This window comes from Uranotaenia lowii, chromosome 1 (genome assembly GCF_029784155.1).
Source record: "Uranotaenia lowii strain MFRU-FL chromosome 1, ASM2978415v1, whole genome shotgun sequence".
Lineage (NCBI taxonomy): Eukaryota > Metazoa > Arthropoda > Insecta > Diptera > Culicidae > Uranotaenia > Uranotaenia lowii.
The window spans coordinates 209,676,219-209,698,408 of NC_073691.1; the positions used below are offsets into that span (position 1 = coordinate 209,676,219).

At 35.8% G+C, this 22,190-nt stretch overlaps 1 protein-coding gene across 1 annotated transcript in view; it reads left to right on the plus strand.

Annotated features, from left to right (window-relative positions):
- LOC129746494 (5-hydroxytryptamine receptor 1-like) overlaps nucleotides 1-20,740 on the plus strand; it is a 119,913-nt gene extending 99,173 nt beyond the window's left edge. The window contains exons 2-3 of the mRNA XM_055740160.1: nucleotides 4,983-7,264; nucleotides 18,019-20,740. Coding sequence (XP_055596135.1) covers nucleotides 6,994-7,264; nucleotides 18,019-19,265 — 1,518 coding nt within the window. The 5' untranslated portion in view covers nucleotides 4,983-6,993 and the 3' untranslated portion in view covers nucleotides 19,266-20,740. The remainder of the gene's footprint in view (nucleotides 1-4,982; nucleotides 7,265-18,018) is intronic.
- The last annotated feature ends 1,450 nt before the right edge of the window (nucleotides 20,741-22,190 follow it).

The following is a 22,190-nucleotide window of genomic DNA, read 5'->3' on the forward strand; positions in this document are numbered from 1 at the left end:
AATGATGTGCGAAAAAGCTTTTATTACATAAATGGGTTACAATTTCGAAGGATGCGGTGTTTGGAGAAATTTATTTTCTCGAAGATCCACCAAAATCTGCATGGAAAAAGACCAGGAAACTGGAACCAAAAAAAGCTGCCGCTCGCTTCTGAAATTCTAGAAAAGCGTGTTTTTTTTTCGAAGAAACTACCAAAAAATTGCTGGAAGATAGAATTGATGAACAAAAGATTTTTCAAAATTACCCAAACACACAAATAAAACTGGAAATCTTAAAATGATGGGGTCGATGCTGCAACATCAGCCACGATACTTTAGTTGTTTCTGCACTATTACACCGAGGAATACGCCAAACAAACCCGAAAGTTCCACAATCCTGGCCCCTCGGTGAAACTCAATCAAACACACTTCCGGTATCACACTAATTTTCGTTTAAAAACTATAAATATATTCAAATTTTAAAAAGGGAAAATTTCCCAACTCCGAAAAGACGGGTCTGTCACTTTCAACCAACGCCTACTCTTCTCTTCTTAATCAGGATGAAAAACTACGAAATCGATATTCCACACTCGAACATAATGCCTTGATAAAATACAATACAATTATGCTATAAATCATGTACCTACAATTGTACATATATGTATGTATTAAGATGAAAAATTGGGCTCCTTTGATGTTTTAGATCATCATCATCAAATAGATTGAATTTTTTTGAACCCGAGCTTCAACATTAAACGGTGTAATTTTTGGCGACATTATTCTTATTATGAAGAAACGTGTTTATGTTCATGGATTGTAACGTAACGCAATGTAATGTAATGTAATGTAATGTAATGTAATGTAATGTAATATAATGTAATGTAATGTAATGTAATGTAATGTAATGTAATGTAATGTGATGTAATGTAATGTAATGTAATGTAATGTAATGTAATGTAATGTTATGTAATGTAATGTAATGTAATGTAATGTAATGTAATGTAATGTAATGTAATGTAATGTAATGTAATGTAATGTCATGTAATTAATTGTAATGTAATGTAATGTAATGTAATGTAATGTAATGTAAAGTAATGTAATGTAATGTAATGTAATGTAATGTAATGTAATGTAATGTAATGTAATGTCATGTAATTAATTGTAATGTAATGTAATGTAATGTAATGTAATGTAATGTAATGTAAAGTAATGTAATGTAATGTAATGTAATGTAATGTAATGTAATGTAATGTAATGTAATGTAATGTAATGTAATGTAATGTAATGCAATGTAATGTTATGTAATGTAATGTAATGTAATGTAATGTAATGTAATGTAATGTAATGTAATGTAATGTAATGTAATGTAATGTAATGTAATGTAATGTAATGTAATGTAATGTAATGTAATGTAATGTAATGTAATGTAAAGTAATGTAATGTAATGTAATGTAATGTAATGTAATGTAATGTAATGTAATGTAATGTAATGTAATGTAATGTAATGTAATGCAATGAAATGTAATGTAATGCAATGAAATGTAATGTAATGCAATGAAATGTAATGTAATGCAATGAAATGTAATGTAATGCAATGAAATGTAATGTAATGTAATGTAATGTAATGTAATGTAATGTAATGTAATGTAATGTAATGTAATGTAATGTAATGTAATGTAATGTAATGTAATGTAATGTAATGTAATGTAATGTAATGTAATGTAATGTAATGTAATGTTATGTAATGTAATGTAATGTAATGTAATGTAATGTAATGTAATGTAATGTAATGCAATGTTATGTTATGTAATGTAATGTAATGTAATGTAATGTAATGTAATGTAATGTAATGTAATGTAATGTAATATAGACCCCGTTCGTTTTTGGCAACATTTGATTTTGACAACATTCGATTTTGGCAACTTCCGATTTTGGCACATGTGCCAAAATCGAACGGTTTTTAGAAGCGACAATACCTTTTAGTTTTCTTTGTAGCAGGACCAATATAATTTAGACAAACACCAAAAATACGTTTTTAAGTTCAGAAATCTGTACAAACACGTGAAAAGGATCTATCTCCATATTTGGCGAATCGAGAAAAACGCGTTTGAAAAAAATACAACCTATTTTAAATCGCTAATTGAAAATTACTTGAAATTTTATATTTTTATGAATGATAAACGATTTTTAGAAGCATCCTCTATATGTTAGGATAGAGGAATATCAATTTTCATGAAAAAACAACGCGCTATCGTATAGAAAGAACCTAACTCACGTAATATTTTATCTCCCTTGTTTATACACCCTTTGCTATTTTCTTATTTTTAGCTTTAGTTACAAGCTCGCATTCATTCGCAACTATGTTTTTATGTTGAATAAAGAGTTAAATTGATTATTTTGAGTTTGTTTGCGGAGTAGTAGTGAAAAATGGTTCCGGAGTAAAGGGTGTACATCCAAGTTCTGTCAGTTCTGGCTTTAGAATGTTTATAGAACCTTTACTCAAATAGAGTTTTTTATGTAACGGAATATTATTTTCTCAAAAGAGTTTTACCGTTAAGTAGTGCAAATGTTGGCCTATCGCGAGGTACTGAAAATGGTTTTTGTTTACTTTTGGAGATAGATCCTTTTCACGTGTTGGTACAGAAATGGTGATCGAATACAACAACAAAAACAAAAGTTTTTTAAATAAATTATAAAGTACTCAAAAATTACAAAAAGATGAAAAAATAAAAAAAATAAAATGACAAAATCTACTTAAAAATGATGAAGAATGACAAAAAGAGCAAAAATAACAAAAAAAACAAAGATTATAAACAAAACAAAAATAGTGCAAAATGCATCAAAAACATGCGAAAAAAAACCATTAAAAAATAAAAAATGGTCGAAAATTGACTTAAAATAATGTTAATGATAATAAAAATTGCTATTTTGTAAAAATAAGTGAAAAAACTTTCAGAAAAAAAAAACCGTTCGATTTTGGCAACACTAAATGTTCGAGCATGTTGCCAAAAACGAACGGGGTCTGTATAATGTAATGTAATGTAATGTAGTGCAATGAAATGTAATGTAATGTAATGTACAGGAGTTTAGATTCAAGCAACAGGTTCAAGCACTTCTTTTGCAAAAATCGTACGGTATTTTTTTCAACGTTTTTCACTAATTTACTTTATTTACAAAAAAATTATTTTGTTGATTTTCGTCCATTTGAAGTGTTTTTTTCTACTTTTATGTAATTTATTTACCGAATTTACCGAACCTTACCGAAGTTCGTCCAGGTATATGTAAACAAATCACCGATTGTTCGATATCAATTATTGTATTTTTTCGGTAAAAATTACCGTTATTTCGGTATCAATTACAGATGTTTCGGTAAAATTTAACAGTACTTCGGTAAAAATTACCGAACTTTTACAGCTTTTCGGCAAACAATTACTGTGTTCCGGTAGTATGTACAGATGTTTCGGTAATAGTTACAGATATTTCGGTGAAAATTAAAGTTTTTACAGTAAATTTTACAGGTTGTTCGGTACATATTGCGTGCATTTATAGTTTTCGGTTAAACATTACTGGACTTTCGGAAAAAATACAGGAATTTCAGTTCAACAGTACTGGTTGTTCGGTAATATAACGAACTGTTACGCTGACAGCTGAAAATTTTTCGACAGATGACATGATCAGTCGAGTTTTGGTATTTTTTTACTAGAAAATGTCCGTAATACTTGGCAGCTTTCACTTCTTGGCCATGAAAATAAATACCGAACAGATAACCGATCTCCACATGTTATGAACTCGATAAAATATTAACCCAACTCGGTAGTTTTCGTACACTTTGTAGTAGAAAAGAAACCCACTTCTGCCTTTTCTCTGAGCTTCCCTCTTCTCCCTGATCCACATCTTTATTTTAATCACTAGGTTTTCTCCTTCCATCTATGCTAAAAAAAAACTTTGAAGCTACCCCTACCACCTCGCACCGTATGTATTCAGCTTTTTGACCATAACCCGGCTGTGTCATTACTCTTTTCGATTCACTATTTTAGTAATAAGCGTTCAATCAGCATCCTCAATCAAAATCCAAAATCTTAACAGAGCATCTGGGTAAATTATTTTAAATTAAAAAAAACGTTTAAAATCCGTTCCGGGGTTTTTATCAGAATCAGAATTATTTAAAATCAAAATTCAGAATCCGAACACTGAACAGTACAAAAAATAAATACGGACTCGATATACAGAATATGAAATCAGTTGCAAAAGTAAAAATTCAGTCCCCGAATTCAGAACCGAAATTCTTTTTTTGTTAATTTATTTTCGGCATAAAGGTAAAGATGAATACTCTTGGAGAAAGAATATCAGAATTTAAAATTAATAAAGATGGATGGAAAAGGTAGGAGACAATTTAAAGATGTTGAAAAGAGCAAAAGTACAACTTTATTAATGTTCAATTCTTAAATTCTTTCTCCAAGAATATACAATTCCACCGATAAATATGCCAAAAATAAATTTACAAAAATCAACTAAACGATGATTTATATAAAGTTAAGGACCGGCATTTAGAATCAAAAATTCATCTCTCCGAATTCTAAGTTTAGAATCGGTTCGAAAATCAAAGTTAAACATCAGTTTTGACTCAGAAATCCGAGTTTTGAAGAGGAACTGAATATTTCAGAATGCTTAGAAAAAAATCAATTACTATTCTACTTTTTTAAGAATTTTATGATTAGGAATCTTACCTAACCTTCAGAAATTCACATCCAATAAATTCCAGAACCTATGTAATTTTAAGCAACGAAAAATATACATTTTGGATAATACTAAAGGCTTTTTTCTGGGATTCAAATATCAATTCGTTCTTTTTTTTTCTGGGATTTGAACACTCTCGTGTTGTTTTTACTCTAGTGAGACTTAACGACCTCATCCGGAAACAGCTTTCAGGAACGCCCAACCTAGCAGATTCAGATGATTGATTAATCTCAGTTTGTTGATGAGTATTTATTTCTTTTCTCTTTCAGGAATCATAACTGAACGGCTAAACTTGGGCAACGGAAAACTTGGAAGTCACAAATCCGTGCAGCTTTGATGGGGCCGCAAAAAAATCCAAGAAACTGATATCATTACGAAAGTAAGTCATGTGTGGCACTCCAACCTTTTCGTAGTGCGACGGGATGAAGACGAAATGAGAAACCGAAACGCTTCCACGAAAGAAGCACTTGCAATCCCATTTAATAAGTCATAATTTACTTCCGTTTGATCCACTCTTGCACGACAACACGGTCCATTGAAGGGGAAAAGGAAGAGGACTCTGACATTAGATACATTTCCAACGTAACCTAAAGTCGCTCGGCTTAGCGACTAAGCCGATTCCGAACGGCAGATTTGAAACAACATACATACGAGACGAGTAGTCGAGTGACTCCTGGCCTGGAAGGTCTAGCAGCAAAGTTTATGGGAAAAAATATCTTACAAAACATCCGGCACTTCCATCTTCAATCATCATCGTCATCGTTTTCGTCCTGCTCTTGAAAGAAAGGTATCAGACGGCATTCACGAACGTATCTCGATCAGTTTTTGCGTAACATCGTCAACAGACAGGATTTGTGTGAGCTGCAGCCTTCCTTTCGAGCTGAGCAACTGTCGTCACCGGTGCATGAGACTAGATTTCATAGATCGCAAACCAGTTGGAAGGATTCTGCCCTCCCCACACCCGGTTGATGGTGTGCGAGAAATACGATTACGAAAGACAAAAAAATCAGTCGAAACACCAAAGTCATCTTTATCAGCACTAAGCTTCGTTTTTTTTTTCAAACATATGGCATACACACACAAGGGCGAGCCTTTGAATTTTTTTCGTGTTCTAGAGTTCCCTGTTAAAAACAACAACAGAACTTTAAAAAAAACCTAAAAGTGGTTCGTCATTCGACGTTTCTCGTTTGCATCGAGAGAGAAACCGGTGGCTGTGATTCCACCCCAATCACACTCTGTCTGTGCTGTTGTGTGACCTCCTTACCTAAGCCATCCCCAACTTGACAGAAGAGGGCGGCAGCAACAGCACCAATAAAATATAAACCCCAAAGAAGAGGGAAAAAGTCAAGTCGTATTTGGCAAGACTCTTCACGCCCCAGCCTCGCCATTCGTCAATAGCAAAACGGTGCAGCATCCAGCAGAAAAGCGGTGCTTTTTTCCGCTCCAAATGTCGAACAAGCAGATAATGATGCCATAATTTAATCAAGAAGCTCTTCTGCTCCGTGCGATGCTGCCAGAATCGGGGACGCAACCTTGCCTTGCCACGACGACTAAGACGACTAGGAAGACGCCAAGCACCGGCACAGGTCGGCAGCAGGAATTTCCCACCGAAAGACTCCCCACCCTCCGCTCCTTTCGAGGCGAAGCGAGGCGACGCAGGGTGAACGATAATAGGAAAAGATTTTCGAAGAATCGAATAGAAAAGTACTCCAACTCCGAAGCACACAGCACACACAGGCCGAGCTGCTTTTTCCTGCTAAGGAGCCACTCTAGGAAAAATCCGACAGAGCGTCCGCACATGTGAATAAGCGGGACGACGACGACGTCGAGAATCTGTTTCCTCCCAACCACACTTAACGCAAAGCAGACGCACGAAATAAGTGAAAAAAAAAACGAAACGAGGGTTCTCACCAAACCAAACCGCTTAGAGGCTGACTGTAGGTCTTTTGTACAAATTGAATAAATATTCCACATAGAGGCGGAACACGATCACCAGTAGTAGTAGTAGGAGTGAACTGGAAAATCCTAACGCTGAATAGCAAAGCATCCCCGCCCCTTTACCTTTACCAAGCACCTTCTTTCCGGGGTGCTCCGTAACGACAGCTAGAGCTTAAGTAGGAATTATTCCCTCGACCGATTCAATTTACCAAAGAGAAAAGTTTCCGGAAAGAGACCCAGGCACAAATTACCTGAGAGAGAAAGGTCGCCCTTAAAAGCCCACAAACGAGGAATGGGGGCCTAAAGAAGCCCCTGATCCGACCCAGCGACCGTCCTTCATGTATGGATTCAACGGTTTCCACGCTGTTGTCAACGTTAATAGCGTCGTCCGAAGGGCTGCACACAACAATAACAACAGCCAACACAACGCTGACATCAACACCCCCACCAGGAGGACAACTCGTCCCAGCAGCAGCAGCAGCAGCAGCCTCACTTGTAGTGGCGGATCTCGTGAACAGCGTCTCGGTGTCGTCGTCCGGCGGAAGTACGGCCGCAGCAGCAGCGATTGTCAACGCCACCGCCGCCAGCAATCTGTTGCAGTTTCTCCAGAACGGTAAGTTTTGGATCGCCCTTTCTGCGCATTGTTATGGTTAGTGCGAAATAATTCAATTCAAAACGAGTAGAGGAAGGACCTACCTGAATATACTTAGCTTGCAAATTATCAGCTGTTGAGAAAATAAACAAGATTTACATCGCTGACTCGCTTTTCGAATTACGTAGTTACGAAGATATTTTCATACTGCTAATGCTAAAAACATTGAAAAAAAGAATGTTTGGAAAAGGTTGCTCGATAACATTCGACCCATCGATTCTTTAACACGCCCGGAAAATAAATTTCCTCAAATTTTGCTGGATGGGTACAATTTTGGCCACTCTAGGCCACTGACTACACACATCTTGCATTGGCTGATACAACTAATATATCAAAACCAGCATAAGATCAAATATAATAATAGTGGGAATATTCCTCACTCCTTAGAAACTTGAAGGACACATGAAACGCGCCTCCATGTGAGGAAAGTTCTTACGGACATGAATAAATGCTATCGAAAAGACCTAAGTTGCCTTAGACTAAAATTTCGAAAGCTTCTGGCTAAAACTGTTAGGCTCATTATCACCAAAACTTTGTGTCCCGATCTGACAATTATACTAAATACAACACAAGTACATATATCTACTTTTTTTTCATAATATCTTTCATGATAAGTAAGTTGACTTCGTTAATAAATTTTATCCTCAAAATATTATTTTGATTTATCGGTTCAACATGTTTTAGAGTTTTCAAAAAATCAGATGTGCCTAAATGAAAAGTATTAAAAAGAGCTAATTCTACACGAAGAATTTGTTCCTTAACCAATTTATTAATTTTTAGAGAAATGCTGATTTCCATTTACCAAACGTGCTCCAGATAATAATAATAATAATGATGATGTGGTCATCAATAAATCTCAAATCATATTGTAGAGTAGATTTTAAGATCAATTTACTTAGTAAATTGTAGCCTTCTTATGATTTCTTTTATGAAATATTCAGTATTGTCCAGAAAGTGAAATTTCCATCAATGATTGTTCCAATTCAAATGACATTAGAATCTCAAATTGTAGATTTGTTAGCATACTCCGTCAGTCGGGACCTTTTTTCCATTCGGCAGAAAACAACACAAATTGAGAACCATAGCAACATACTTTGCTAAACGAAGAAAAGTTGGAGTAAGCTGAAATTCCTATGTTGAAAATAAAACATAAACAAAATTTTCTGCGTGGTCATAGAAATGCAAGTTCAAACACGAACTTTTGTAGTTAAGACGCGAACCCACGGTTGATGGAAAGAATGTTCAGAGTTTCCTCAGTGCTGAAATTTTCTTCTAGTAAGAACTTTCTCCAGGAGGTGGTGCTGATATACATGTCCTTGCTGAAGTATATGAAGCATGCTGAGAGTTACCAATGTTGATTATAATATGTTTGATAAGATGCCAAAATATGGAAAATATGGATTCAATTCTCATTTCAAAAGTTGATTCTTAAAATTTGTGTGGCACAATAATGTACACCGCGACAAGTCAATGTAATCATGGTAGGGAAGATCATAAACAGTAAAATAACTCTTTAGGTGCAGAGAACTCATACGACCCAGAAAGCTGTTTCAGGTGGGAATGTGAAAGGTGCAATTGAGGGAATCTTACTTGGCAGATAGAATTGATGAATGATATAATGAATGAAACATGAAACAATCTCAGCAAAGTCCTTCGCCGTCCAGGATATTGAATATGACGTCACACACACGATTGGTCCTCCGTTGAGGAACGTTCTTCTCACATTTTTCAATCGAAGCAACTCAATTTCCCTCCCGTAGCTCGGGCGGGGACAAAATATTCAAAACGCAATTATGTTGAAGCTATGTGCCACATTAGCCTAGCTGTTTTAATCGTTTCACACAAACTCCACAGGATATAATTTTCCTATCCTATCCTAAATTTTTCAAAACCTCAAAATTGACCACTTAGAATGATCCGGCACCCCGAGAGCCAATTCGTTAACATTTATCCGTCCAAACTTTGGAGTTGAATTAACGTTTATCACCGTTGTTTTCACATTTTAAACAGTTAAACCACAGAGAACGTTAAACTTATCATTGAAATCGAGGAATTCAAAAAGACCTAATAAATAATCATGTATATGTTTGAAATATACCTATTACTTTCAGGCCCATTGAGTAAAAAACGAAAACCAAGCACCGGCACGAAAAACAAAACCGAAATCAAGCAAGGTTCTTCTAACTCCATGAGGCAAATTTTAAATCTATCTATAAGACACTTTCCATAAGTTAGGTACACTTATTTGATGACCATTCCTGCTGTGAACTTCCAGCCACACGTTTTTACCAATTTATGAAGCTTCACTCAATTAAAAAACGAAAATTGTTGAAATTATCACCAAAGCGAAAAAAAAACGTAAGCGATGTCAATCAGTCATCGCCTACTCTGACGACTTCAATTTCCCTACTTGAACTTTTCCTGACTAAAAAATTGTATGCTTGTTATCGCTGCACGCTAGGAACGCTAATGACAAATATGTTGCTGATGGTTCAAACATTACTTTTTCGAAATTGATAGTTATTGGATCCAAAATCATCAAGTTCAAGTTATCGGACCATGGCTAGCGGGGTTTTGGAGAAAAGCTCTTGGACTAAACATGAAGGTAAGCGGTTTAAGAAGCAAAGTCGTGATCCCCAGTCATGGTTTTTCTGGGCGGTTCTTTGATTGAGTGAGCATAGAATTTCCAAGCCGTTCACGTTTTTTTTTAAATATTTATGTCCTAGCTACATAAAATTTTAAGTCATTAAAATTCGATAAAACGATCTTAAAGAATCTTTACCACTTAAATGGAACTATTTGCAGACGAAAATATAAAAGGTCGTGATTAGTATTGCCTCCCTCTACCCCTATGAAGAAGATGTCCTATCATTGAATAATTGCTTTATGTCTTACCTGGAAATTGATGGATTTTTACATAATGAATATCAATTGTAAGCTTAAGAATGCACTCAACAAGATATGCAGTTTTATATAAGAATTTATCTTTTTTTAAACTGATTGATTAATATACCTTTTTCATGAAAGGGTGATAATTTGTATAACTCCTGAAAAATTTCATTAATCTTTATGAACCGTTCACATCACTTTGGACTGAGTAGATTTGGGGTCTTTTTTGAATTTCTCAAACCGAGGGATCTTAAATGCTTCGATTTAGTTCAAACTTCATCCATGATTTTTTGCAGAATTTAAAGTAACGTTTACATGAGTAAAATTGAATATTTTGTACTAAAAAATCAACATCATTTTTGTTTCTTCTGCAGAACCAAGCATACAAATGTTTTTGTGGCAATTAATAAATTCTCTAAAGAAAATTTCCCGCTGAACAACTTGGTCGAAGACCTTAACTTCGTTTATCGTTAGTTCAGAAAGTAATTACCTGTTATACAGAGGTATGACTTTTAGCTTAGAAAAGCAACAAATTCAATTGACATCACTGCTGGAGCCTAGCGAGGTATTGCGTGACTACTTTTCATGCGATACTTCACGAGGCACAATTTGTAAATTTCTTAAAGGAAATTTTTCGCTAAACAACTTTGTTGAAGACTGTAACTTCGTATCTTATTAGGCAAAAAAGTTATTAGATGCTAAACAGGGGTATGTCTTTTCGTATTTATAAACAATAAATTCAATTGTCATCCATAGAAGAAACAACAAGGATGTTGATTTTTCAGTACAAAATGTTCAATTTTCCCATACAAACATAAAGGTTCAAATTTACTCTTGTTAACGTTACTTAAAAATTCTGCAAAAAATCATGGATGAGTTTTTCACCAAAACGAAGCTTTTTAGACCCCAGGGTTTGAGAAATTCAAAAATGACCCCAAATCGACTCAGTCTACAGACCGAAAAGAGGTTCGAGAGGAGTTCCGGAACATCGAGAAGAAAAATCCCGAGCGGTATAATCGCCACAGGATATCAGGTATCAGAATAATATTTACTTTTTGTGTCAGTGATAGCGGATCTTGTGTCTGAGTGATCGAGATAGTGTAAATTAAATTTTCGTTGTTTTTTATTACAACGAAAAGATAAAAAATGGTTAAACGTCCCAAATTTCACTTCCAAACTAAAATCATTTTACGACTTCTTCATCGTAACATCGCGTTAAACTCACTAAAAATTCACACAAAGTTGAATTTCATGGAGCACGAATTCTTATAGAGGTGCTTTCACATTTTTTGTTCATTGAAGCTACGTGAAAGTCAATTGGTAAAAAATAATGTGGTATTTCACGTAGCCACGACGTGCAGATTATTTTGCGTGTTCATTCATTTTACAACGAGTTCAGGTAGAGGCAGGTAGCGAATAAATGGATGAACAACAATTGGGCAAGAGAAAATTGAGCATACCGATTGTTGCACAAACCAATAATTTCTCTTATTCCGTAGGGATTGTATTTTTTTTTCAAATTCATGGTGTTAAATTTATCCCACATACGTTTTTTTGAAAAACCTGGCACGAAAAAAACATCCTCGCTTCCTTAGCCACTTCTGTCTTTTTCCACCAGAAGACCAAACCAAAACAAACAATCAGCAGAAGTTGCTTTGAAAAACTGTGCTTCCTAAGTCAATTCGTGCATTTCCACCGGAAGGCGAAATCAAAACAAACAATCTGATATGTGTTGTGAGCTTTCTTGGTTGAATAAATCTACTGAAACAAAGCAATCAGCAGCAGCAGCCATAAAAAAAATCTGCGCTTTCTGAGCCAATTCCGTCTATTTCCACCGGAAGATCAAATCGAAGCAAACAATCAACAGAAGCTGCCTTTAAAATTTGCGCTTCCAAAGCCAACCCACCGTTTTCCAGGGGCCGAATCAGAAACAGTTTTGTTCGTAGCAGCAGCCTTTAAAATCTAGACCCTCGGTGCCAATCCATCTTTCTAAAGAAGGCCGAATCAAAAACATTTTTTTTTTTCGAAGCAGCAGCATTATAAATTTGTGCTCCCTGTGTTAATCCGTCTTTTCACCGGAGGCCGAATCAAAAACTATTTTGTTCGTATCAGCACCCATTAAAATCGCGCTCTCTGTCCTTATTCTGCCAACCACGCCATTAGTATAAAATTCAGGAAAAATATTCAGTTAGGCTTCCGCTTTTCCAAATCCGAATTGTAGGGCCTTACGCTTAACCCCTGCCATCAGATTTTGTACAGCCACCTTGTCCACCTTCTTCGCCGCAGAAAGCCAGTTTGCCTTGAACTGCTGCTCGTCTTTAGCAGTTTTTTTGGTCTTCTTTAGGTTCCGCTTGACAATAGCCCAGTATTTCTCAATTGGGCGGAGCTCTGGCGTGTTGGGAGGGTTCTTGTCCTTGGGAACCACCTGCGCGTTGTTGGCGGCGTACCTTTTTACCGTAATGGCACGATGCCAAATCCGGCCAAAACAGTACGGAACAACCGTGTTTCTTCAGGAAAGGCAGCAGACATTTATTCAATCACTCTTTCAAGTAAATTTCTTGGTTGACAGTCCCGGCAGCTATGAAAATGCTGCTTTTCAAGCCACAGGTACAGATGGCTTGCCAAACCAGATATTTCTTCGCGAACTTTGACAGTTTCATGTATGTATGTATGTATGTATGGTTCCCCTATCGGTAGCAAGGTCCTGCCTATGTCTGTGTGGCTTGGCCTTCGAATTTCTTCTAGGGCTTCCACGGCCGATGGTTCGTCGAAGGAAGGCATCCAACCCTCAAAAACCTGCAATGGTTGGCAACCCACTCCGCTTGCAATAGTTCCTTTGGGTTAGCCCCAGATGCATTCCTTCTAAAAAATACCCAATAATATAAAAATAATACAGATAACAATATAAATATCTGATATCTGGCAGTAAGGAAAATTACTCAAAATATTAGAAATATGTATTTATATAAATATATGGTTATATAACATAATAAAAATCTTTGTTGATAAAAGGATACAAACCTGGAAGGTAAAAATTATTAGGGCATATAATTATTAAAATAAATATTCAACAATATAATAGTAATGCATAAATACTGTAGCTTTTATATTGTAGTTGTCACATAAATGTTGAATATAAAATGGTTATTATAAATGTTCTACAAAATTTAAGCTTCAGTTGATTCATTTTTTAGTTTGATTGGCAAATACAGTTGAAAAATAAATGTTTAATACAAATTTAGATTTCACTTATTGAAATTTCCAATGATTCCTGAATGTGGTGGCACTGTTTATCGTTTTTAGTTGAGATCGTTTGTAAGATGATGCGTAACAAATTGCAGAAATCATTTTCTAGGATCAAGTGCCATTCATTCAAATATACTTGAAATTCATCCAATAGTTTATGAACATAGAATCTGTTGGAAGACAGTTTAAAAGATAATCCAAGTTTTTTGTTCATAATAGTCGTATCAATATTAGTTAAAATTTAATTCCTTCGTTTCGCTTTCATACTTTAAAATTTACAGAGAATCCTAACTTTTAAATTTGAGTAATTTCAGATTTCCAAATATTCAACAATTGAAAAATTTACCAATTTCAATACTACTGTATTACAATGATAATTATCGTTTCAATATCTAAAACGTTTCAAAAGTAAAAAAAATAAATTGTTTAGAAATTTAGAATTAAGTTTCTGAAAGTACTTTATGAAATATTTTTCCTAATACAAGTCCAGCCTAACATATTTTGTGACATCTCTTTTTAAAAAGCCAAATTTTGAAATTTATTCAAAAGGCGAATTCCGTAAGTTTCAATGATTTTCAATTTACTCAAGGAACATTTTAAACAAAATATACTTTTTTTACATCACAATGTTTTAAAATTTCTTATAATTAAGCTTAATATTTCCAGACATTTTTTACACTGAATCACGAAATATCTTGTCAAGGCTATATTGAGATTTTTCTTATCCATTTTAACAATTTTCCAATGTTTCAATTAAAAAACACATTAACATATTAACATTTTCAATTTTAGCATGATTTATAATTATTTCAATTTTCACTGATTCCAAACTTTCAAGTTTCTCAAAACCTAAAATTTTATCACATTTTCCATTTCAAATTTAACAAACTTTTTCTATTTGTTTTTAACTGATCTAAATTTCTAATTGAAAATTAAAAAAAAAAAAACTTGCCATAATTATCAATTACATATTCAAATTCAATAAGCCTCCTAATGTACAGCTATTTTTTTGCAATCTGTACGAGAGAATCAAACTTTTCAAAAAAAAAAGTTAAGGAATGATCAATCGGAGCATGGCGATAATATTTCTTGTTGTTTACGCAATGCATGACATCTCAACTTTTGTAAGCCATTACATCATGTTGTGCTTTAAAATTTCTCAACATCTTTCCTGGCGCAAACGCACACCACCAAAACTCAAAAACATCGCATGAGCGAAAATTAACATCTCATCTAGAGCGAGAGAGCCAAGGGAGATAGGGGAAAAATAAAGAGATTAAATTGGAATGATCTCACCGAATTCCACGTTTGTTCCTTCCAAAGTAGTTATCTTCTGTCTCCTTCCTCCTGTTGTATATTCTCCATGTTCCCATTCTGAACGGAGAGCCGACTTCTCGCTCACACCTGACCGCCTGTAAAGCCATTCAAAACGAAATCATCCGCTTTTCACTCGATTTCATGTGCCGTTCCCACACAATTCCCAATGAATATCTAACGCTAATTCGGTATTGTTCTCAATATTTCAACTTTCAAATAGAAACACCACATCACTTGTTCCAATTGAAAAATTTTCGCCACTTTGGCGTTTCTACCACCATTAAACCACGAACACCAGACAGTCATTTCACTTGAACTTTCCGCTCTTGTGAACGGCTTTGATGAGAAACGACGCCATTGAGACTGTGATTAAATGTTTGCTGACCTAATTTTGCCAAGCAAACCCCACCGCACCGAAATCACTTAACACTCTCAACTTCCCAACATCGACAATATCACACTTGTCTTTACAAATCTTAAGAAAATAAAAAAAAAACTTTGGACCAATCAATTAGACCCCTACAAATCAACCATCTAAACACGCAGAGCACCAAAACCAGCGAACCGAACTGCTCGGTGTCCCACGAGCAACTCGCGAACTTTGACAGTTTCATGTGCTTGAAAATATCTGCTATCTTTCCCCTCCCCTTTGCCGTATAAAACTCCTGTCCCAGAAGCTGCTTGTAGTCGGCTTTGACGTCGTCCGTTACCACGCAGTCAAACTTCGTCAGCATCGTCGTGTACAGCCTCCGGGATCGCGCTTTGGCCGTCGTATTTTGTTTACCATCGTGATTTGGAGTCACTACCTTCTTGTAAGTCGATAGTCCGGCTCGCTTTTTGGCTCGATGCACGGTTGTAGACGATACACCCAGCTTTTTAGCGGCATCTCGGAGAGAGAGAGGTTAGGTTTTCGCTTGAAACTACCGGCAACTCTTTTTGTCGTCTCAGCGGCTTCCGGTTTTCGATTTCCCCCCAATCCAGATTTCCTGGCTGTCGACAAACGTTCCCCGAACACTTTATTTACATTTGTAACGGTTGATTAGGCAACTTTTAGCGACTTTGCCAGCTTTGCGTGCGAGTAGCTCGGATTTTCGCGATGCGCGAGCAAAATTTAGATACGCTGCTCTTCTTCCTTGGACGGCATTTTGACAACTGAAGAGTGAATTCCAAAATCAAAATAGGAGCATCATTCTACACACACACCTTCAAAATGAGGGGTGTTCAGGTTTTTTAAATGCAAAATTGAAAGATATACGTATCACCATCTTATATATAAAAATGGAGGCGTTTTCTTTGTAATAACATCACGTATGAATGGTCGGTCGGAATGAAGTGAAATTTGGTATCCGAGGGTTTTTTGGGTCAGAGATGGGTTCAAGAATCTCACTTTTTATGAAAGGGGGGTCCCCATACAAAATTATCTCTTCACATCTTCTTATATATAAAAATGGAGGCGTTTTCTTTGTAACAACATTACGTATGAATGGTCGGTCGAAATGAAGTGAAATTTGGTATCCGAGGGTTTTTTGGGCCAGAGATGGTAAGTATAATAGTTTCAAGAATCTCACTTTTTATGGAAGGTGGTCCCAATACAAATTCAACTTTATTTGTTACGATTTCCAGCACGATTAATTTAAGAGCGTATAGATGAAATCAAATATTTATTAGGATTTATACATAAGAAGGTAAAACGAAGTTTACCGGGTCAGCTAGTTTATCATATTTTTGGTTCTCAACTGTCGTTGAGGTTGGTTCTTGTAAAAAAGTCAACTTATGTTTGAAGTATCCGTTGAACAGTTTATAAGTAACCGATTCACGATCAAACCATTGGCCCTCGTTCTGTCGATCTGTCGAGTTACTCTATTCCAGGAGTAGCTTTAGGTGAAGAACGTCACTTCGGGAGAACTTTGGAAATAAACCCCTGTCACTTAACTTACACCGACTTTCGGAATTTAGTGACTAGAGTCCCGTATAAGGGCCAATAGTTAGGATATATATCAGGATCACGACCAAAATCAGAATGGAGATTGAGAATAGAATCAGGATGCTGGTCAAGGTTTAAATAAAGGCCAGGATCATGATTAAATCAGAATATGGATCATGATAAGAATAAGGAGAGAATCTAAGTAGTCTGTGACAAGAAACTGACGTGTTTTTTTCGAGCTCTTCATTTCAAGCTTGTGAAAATGATTTGAAAATCATTGAAAATCAAGTGTAAATCGTTTTTTTTTTGGGACAAAATACCCCAGTTGAAGACAGCACACAAATGGAAACATCGAAAAGGGAGAAAAAAGGGCTCTCCTGATTTTAGGAACTAATCACGTAGTGCAACCGTAATGCCATTGGCCAGGAACGGCCGCGGTAGGTGGATCATTGATACCAAGCAAAAGTTCAAGGTGTGAAAAGTACCCGAGCTAATTTATTTGAAAATAGTGAAAATTTGTAGAAAAAAGTGTTATTCAATGTGCGTGGATTGGCCTTAGTTTTTCGAAAGGTGGTCAGTAGGTTCCACATCTCAGATAGGCGCCAATGAAGCCCGAGTACATAACAAAATCGGTGAGCTCGTTCTATTGTTTTTGTATTTATTTGTTAAGTTTTGTATTTATTTGTAGCTCATGACATTATTTTTCATCAATCCTATTTGCCAAATAGGATTTCCCGTAAACATAAAAAACCCTCCCCTCTCCTGTCTGAAAACAGCATCTGTATGTAGGGTCGTATGAGTTCTCTGCACCTGAAAAGTTTATTTAGCTGTTTCAGACCATCCCTTCTATGATTACATTGACTTGCCGCGGTGTGCATTTTGGTACCACACTAATACTCAATATCAGCACTTGAAACGAGTATTGAGTCCAGATACTTGTGTTGGCATCTCGTGTCGGGATTGATCTTTAGTTGTACCTCGTGTATCAGCCAATGCAAGATGTGTGTAGTCATCCTATGCTATGCTATGCTATGCTATATGGATCATGATAAGAATAAGGGTCTGGTTCAGGATAAGACACAGCATCAGGATCAGAATTTGGATCTGGATCTAAATCTCGATCAGCATAAGAATCACGATCAGACTGGGATCTAGGTTTTGATCAATGAATCAGATTAAAATCAAGATCAGGATCAGGATCAAGTTAAGTTACTTTAAACGGGTCAGTTGCAAAAAAGAATCAGTCGAACATAGTGGTGAATTTGAATAAATAACCCAATGATGGATCCTACCACGATTGAAGTATTTCTCTAATGCACTCCATTTTCCCACCCAACAGGTAGCATCTACACCAGCGTCGCCCTAGCGTCTTCGTTGGCATCGACGCCCGCCTCACTGCCAGCGCTAGTCCAGCAGCTAGCACCGATTGCCGTCACATCGGCGTCGACCTACACAAGCTCTCTACAGGATCCGGTCGGCGAAGGAACGGTTTCGCCCGCTGCCGGTAGCAATGTGCTAACCTTCCAGACAATCATCATCAGTGTGATCCTGCTGGCCGTCATCATCGGAACGATCGTCGGCAATGTGCTAGTGTGCGTGGCCGTTTGTCTGGTGCGAAAGCTGCGAAGGCCCTGCAACTACCTGTTGGTATCGCTGGCGATATCTGACATCTGTGTGGCCGTGCTGGTCATGCCGACGGCTCTCCTTTACGAGGTCCTAGAGGAATGGAAGTTTGGCCCAGTATTCTGCGACATCTGGGTATCGTTCGATGTACTCTCCTGCACAGCTTCGATCCTGAACCTGTGTGCCATCTCAGTTGACAGGTACTGGGCCATCACGAAGCCCCTCGAGTACGGCGTTAAGCGAACGCCACGGCGCATGATCGCCTGCATAGTGCTAGTCTGGCTTGCCGCCGCCTGTATATCGCTCCCACCACTCTTAATCTTAGGCAACGAACACATGACCAACGGCCAGCCGTCCTGCTCGGTTTGCCAAAACTTCTTCTACCAAATCTACGCAACGTTAGGTTCCTTCTACATCCCGCTGGCAGTGATGCTCTTCGTGTACTACCAGATCTTTCGGGCCGCCCGTCGAATAGTGATGGAGGAAAAACGAGCCCAGAAGCGTCTGGAAAGTGCCATCAATGGCAACGCCACCCCCGAGAAGAAGCTCGGCCCAGGAGGCACAGTCCTAGTCACAACTCCGCCACACAAAAAACTACGCTTCCAGCTGGCGAAGGAACGCAAAGCTTCCACGACCCTCGGCATCATCATGTCCGCCTTCACCGTTTGCTGGTTGCCGTTCTTCATCCTCGCCCTGGTGCGACCCTTCCTAGGAGAAGATCACCGGACGCTTTCGTCGTTGTTTCTGTGGCTCGGGTACGCCAACTCGCTGTTGAACCCGATCATCTACGCCACCCTTAATCGTGACTTCCGGAAGCCCTTCCAGGAGATCCTGTTCTTCCGGTGCTCCAGCCTGAACCACATGATGCGGGAGGACTTCTACCACAGTCAGTACGGTGATCCAGGATCGCAGCGTCTGGTCATCACCAACGAAACTGGAGGCGCCCGCGAAAGCTTCCTATGAGACCGGGCCGAGTTCGTTGTTCGGTTTTAGTGATGTACCCCCTTTTTTAGGCAATTGTTTATTTTGGGACCGGCGGTATCCGTTGGCCTATAAGGTGTTATTATTATAGACTAGTAGTGTTGATAGCTGTTAGACAGAGTAGGGATATCATTTTGAACACATTCGAAATGCGCTTTAGAGAGATACTTTGTAGTGCCAGATCGCTTACAGTATAACATGAATAGAAAATCTTAGATATTTTTCGAATGATATTTTCAAAAGTGAACAATTTCCTTTGATGTACATTTTTGGTTTGTGTCATTTGCTATATTTAAAAAAAAGGTTTTTAAATTCTTCCAGAAGTCAAAGACAAAAGGACAATATTTTTCAAATTTTGACTTATTTTGTAAAAATTCTACTGGAGTGGGAATGACACAGGATCGAAAAAAAAAAACAAAGAGATCACAAAGCATGAGCTAGCTCAATTAAAGTTAATAAGGAGTTTCAAAAAAACAAACAAAACCCTAAACGCTACTCTATCGCTGTTGTTACGAAGCAAACATTTTTCACCTTCGATTATTCTCAATCGTATCCAAACTAACGATAAAAAGATGAAAAAAAACTGTTAGATTTTAAGAAACGAACTATGCACCTAACTCTGGAAACAAAGTGTAACACTGTTTTAACGTAGGAAATCGATGTTTGTGATATATGGAACCGTTTTGTTGGAGCGACTCCAGCGGATTTATTTGTTCACTGAAATGTACAAACGATCGTGTTCGAAAAAATGTCACTCGGATCTTGAACTACATACTATATACTCTCCGACCAACCAATGATATATCAGAATGACGAAAATAGTTACACCCAAAATCGATATTTTATTCACCCTCGATACCTGCGCAGCACAAATCAAACAATCACAGGCTATGTGAGTGAGTTTTTAACAGGATATTTTAAATCATATACTCCACGTTTGAAAGAAAATAACTATTTTTAAAAGAGATATTGTTTGTCTTTTTCGCTATTTTTAAAGAAAATTTTAGAAAAAAAAAACACAAACTAACCAAGCAAAGTCGGTATTATCGGAAACGGAACAAAAGTGATTTAAGCTTTACCTATAAATGAAAATAGATGATATATTTAAATTCCACCGTTTTATATTTTTGTGTTTACCCTCGTTAGACCCGTTTTGTTGACAAATTTTTCAGTGATACTTAAGCTAAAATTTACTCCCTGAAAACGGCTATTACGCTCTATATAAATATGTTGTTGTTGTTGTAGGAAATAAAAAAAAGTAAGGTGCAAAAAAATTTCAAGAACGTCGCTGATACTGGAAGCAAAAACTAATAAAGAGAAAACGATACGAAACACTTATTTGTGCGTGCACCCTTTGAGCCATCTGTAAGATATTATTTGTACTAGATTAAGCTGATTCGAGAACGGGAGCGATGGAAAGCATAAGCCGAAAACAGTCAAGCGATGCAAAAATCCGGAAAAGGAATGCAAATAAATAATGTTTGAAAAAATTACCCTTTAATATGTCATTTCCAAGCTTAAAAAGTAAGTCCATGTTTCAAAATTTAGAATCAGAATTGTATAAATTTTGTAAACTTTGTCAATTTGTTTTTTTTAATATGGTCCTTTTGTCATTATCATTTTTATCATTTTTGTCGTTTTTGTCGTTTTTGTCGTTTTTGTCATTTTTGTCATTTTTGTCATTTTTGTCATTTTTGTCATTTTTGTCATTTTTGTCATTTTTGTCATTTTTGTCATTTTTGTTTTTTTTTTGTCATTTTTGTCATTTCTGTCATTTATGTCATTTTTGTCATTTTTGTCATTTTTGTCATTTATGTCATTTATGTCATTTTTGTCATTTATGTCATTTTTGTCAATTTTGTCAATTTTGTCAACTTTGTCTTTTTTGTCATTTTTGTCATTTTTGTCATTTTTGTCTTTTTTGTCATTTTTGTCATTTTTGTCATTTTTGTCATTTTTGTCATTTTTGTCATTTTTGTCATTTTTGTCATTTTTGTCATTTTTGTCATTTTTTGTCATTTTTGTCATTTTTGTCATTTTTGTCATTTTTGTCATTTTTGTCATTTTTGTCATTTTTGTCATTTTTGTAATTTTTGTCATTTTTGTCATTTTTGTCATTTTTGTCATTTTTGTCATTTTTGTCATTTTTGTCATTTTTGTCATTTTTGTCATTTTTGTCATTTTTGTCATTTTTGTCATTTTTGTCATTTTTGTCATTTTTGTCATTTTTGTCATTTTTGTCATTTTTGTCATTTTTGTCATTTTTGTCATTTTTGTCATTTTTGTCATTTTTGTCATTTTTGTCTTTTTTGTCATTTTTGTCATTTTTGTCATTTTTGTCTTTTTGTCATTTTTATCATTTTTGTCATTTTTTTGTCATTTTAAAATTTTTGTCATTTTTGTCATTTTTGTCATATTTGTCATTTTTGCCATTTTTGCCATTTTTGTCATTTTTGTCATTTTTGTCATTTTTGTCATTTTTGTCATTTTTGTCATTTTTGTCATTTTTGTCATTTTTGTCATTTTTGTCATTTTTTGTCATTTTTGTCATTTTTGTCATTTTTGTCATTTTTGTCATTTTTGTCATTTTTGTCATTTTTGTCATTTTTGTCATTTTTGTCATTTTTGTCATTTTTGTCATTTTTGTCATTTTTGTCATTTTTGTCATTTTTGTCATTTTTGTCATTTTTGTCATTTTTGTCATTTTTGTCATTTTTGTCATTTTTGTCATTTTTGTCATTTTTGTCATTTTTGTCATTTTTGTCATTTTTGTCATTTTTGTCATTTTTGTCATTTTTGTCATTTTTGTCATTTTTGTCATTTTTGTCATTTTTGTCATTTTTGTCATTTTTGTCATTTTTGTCATTTTTGTCATTTTTGTCATTTTTGTCATTTTTGTCATTTTTG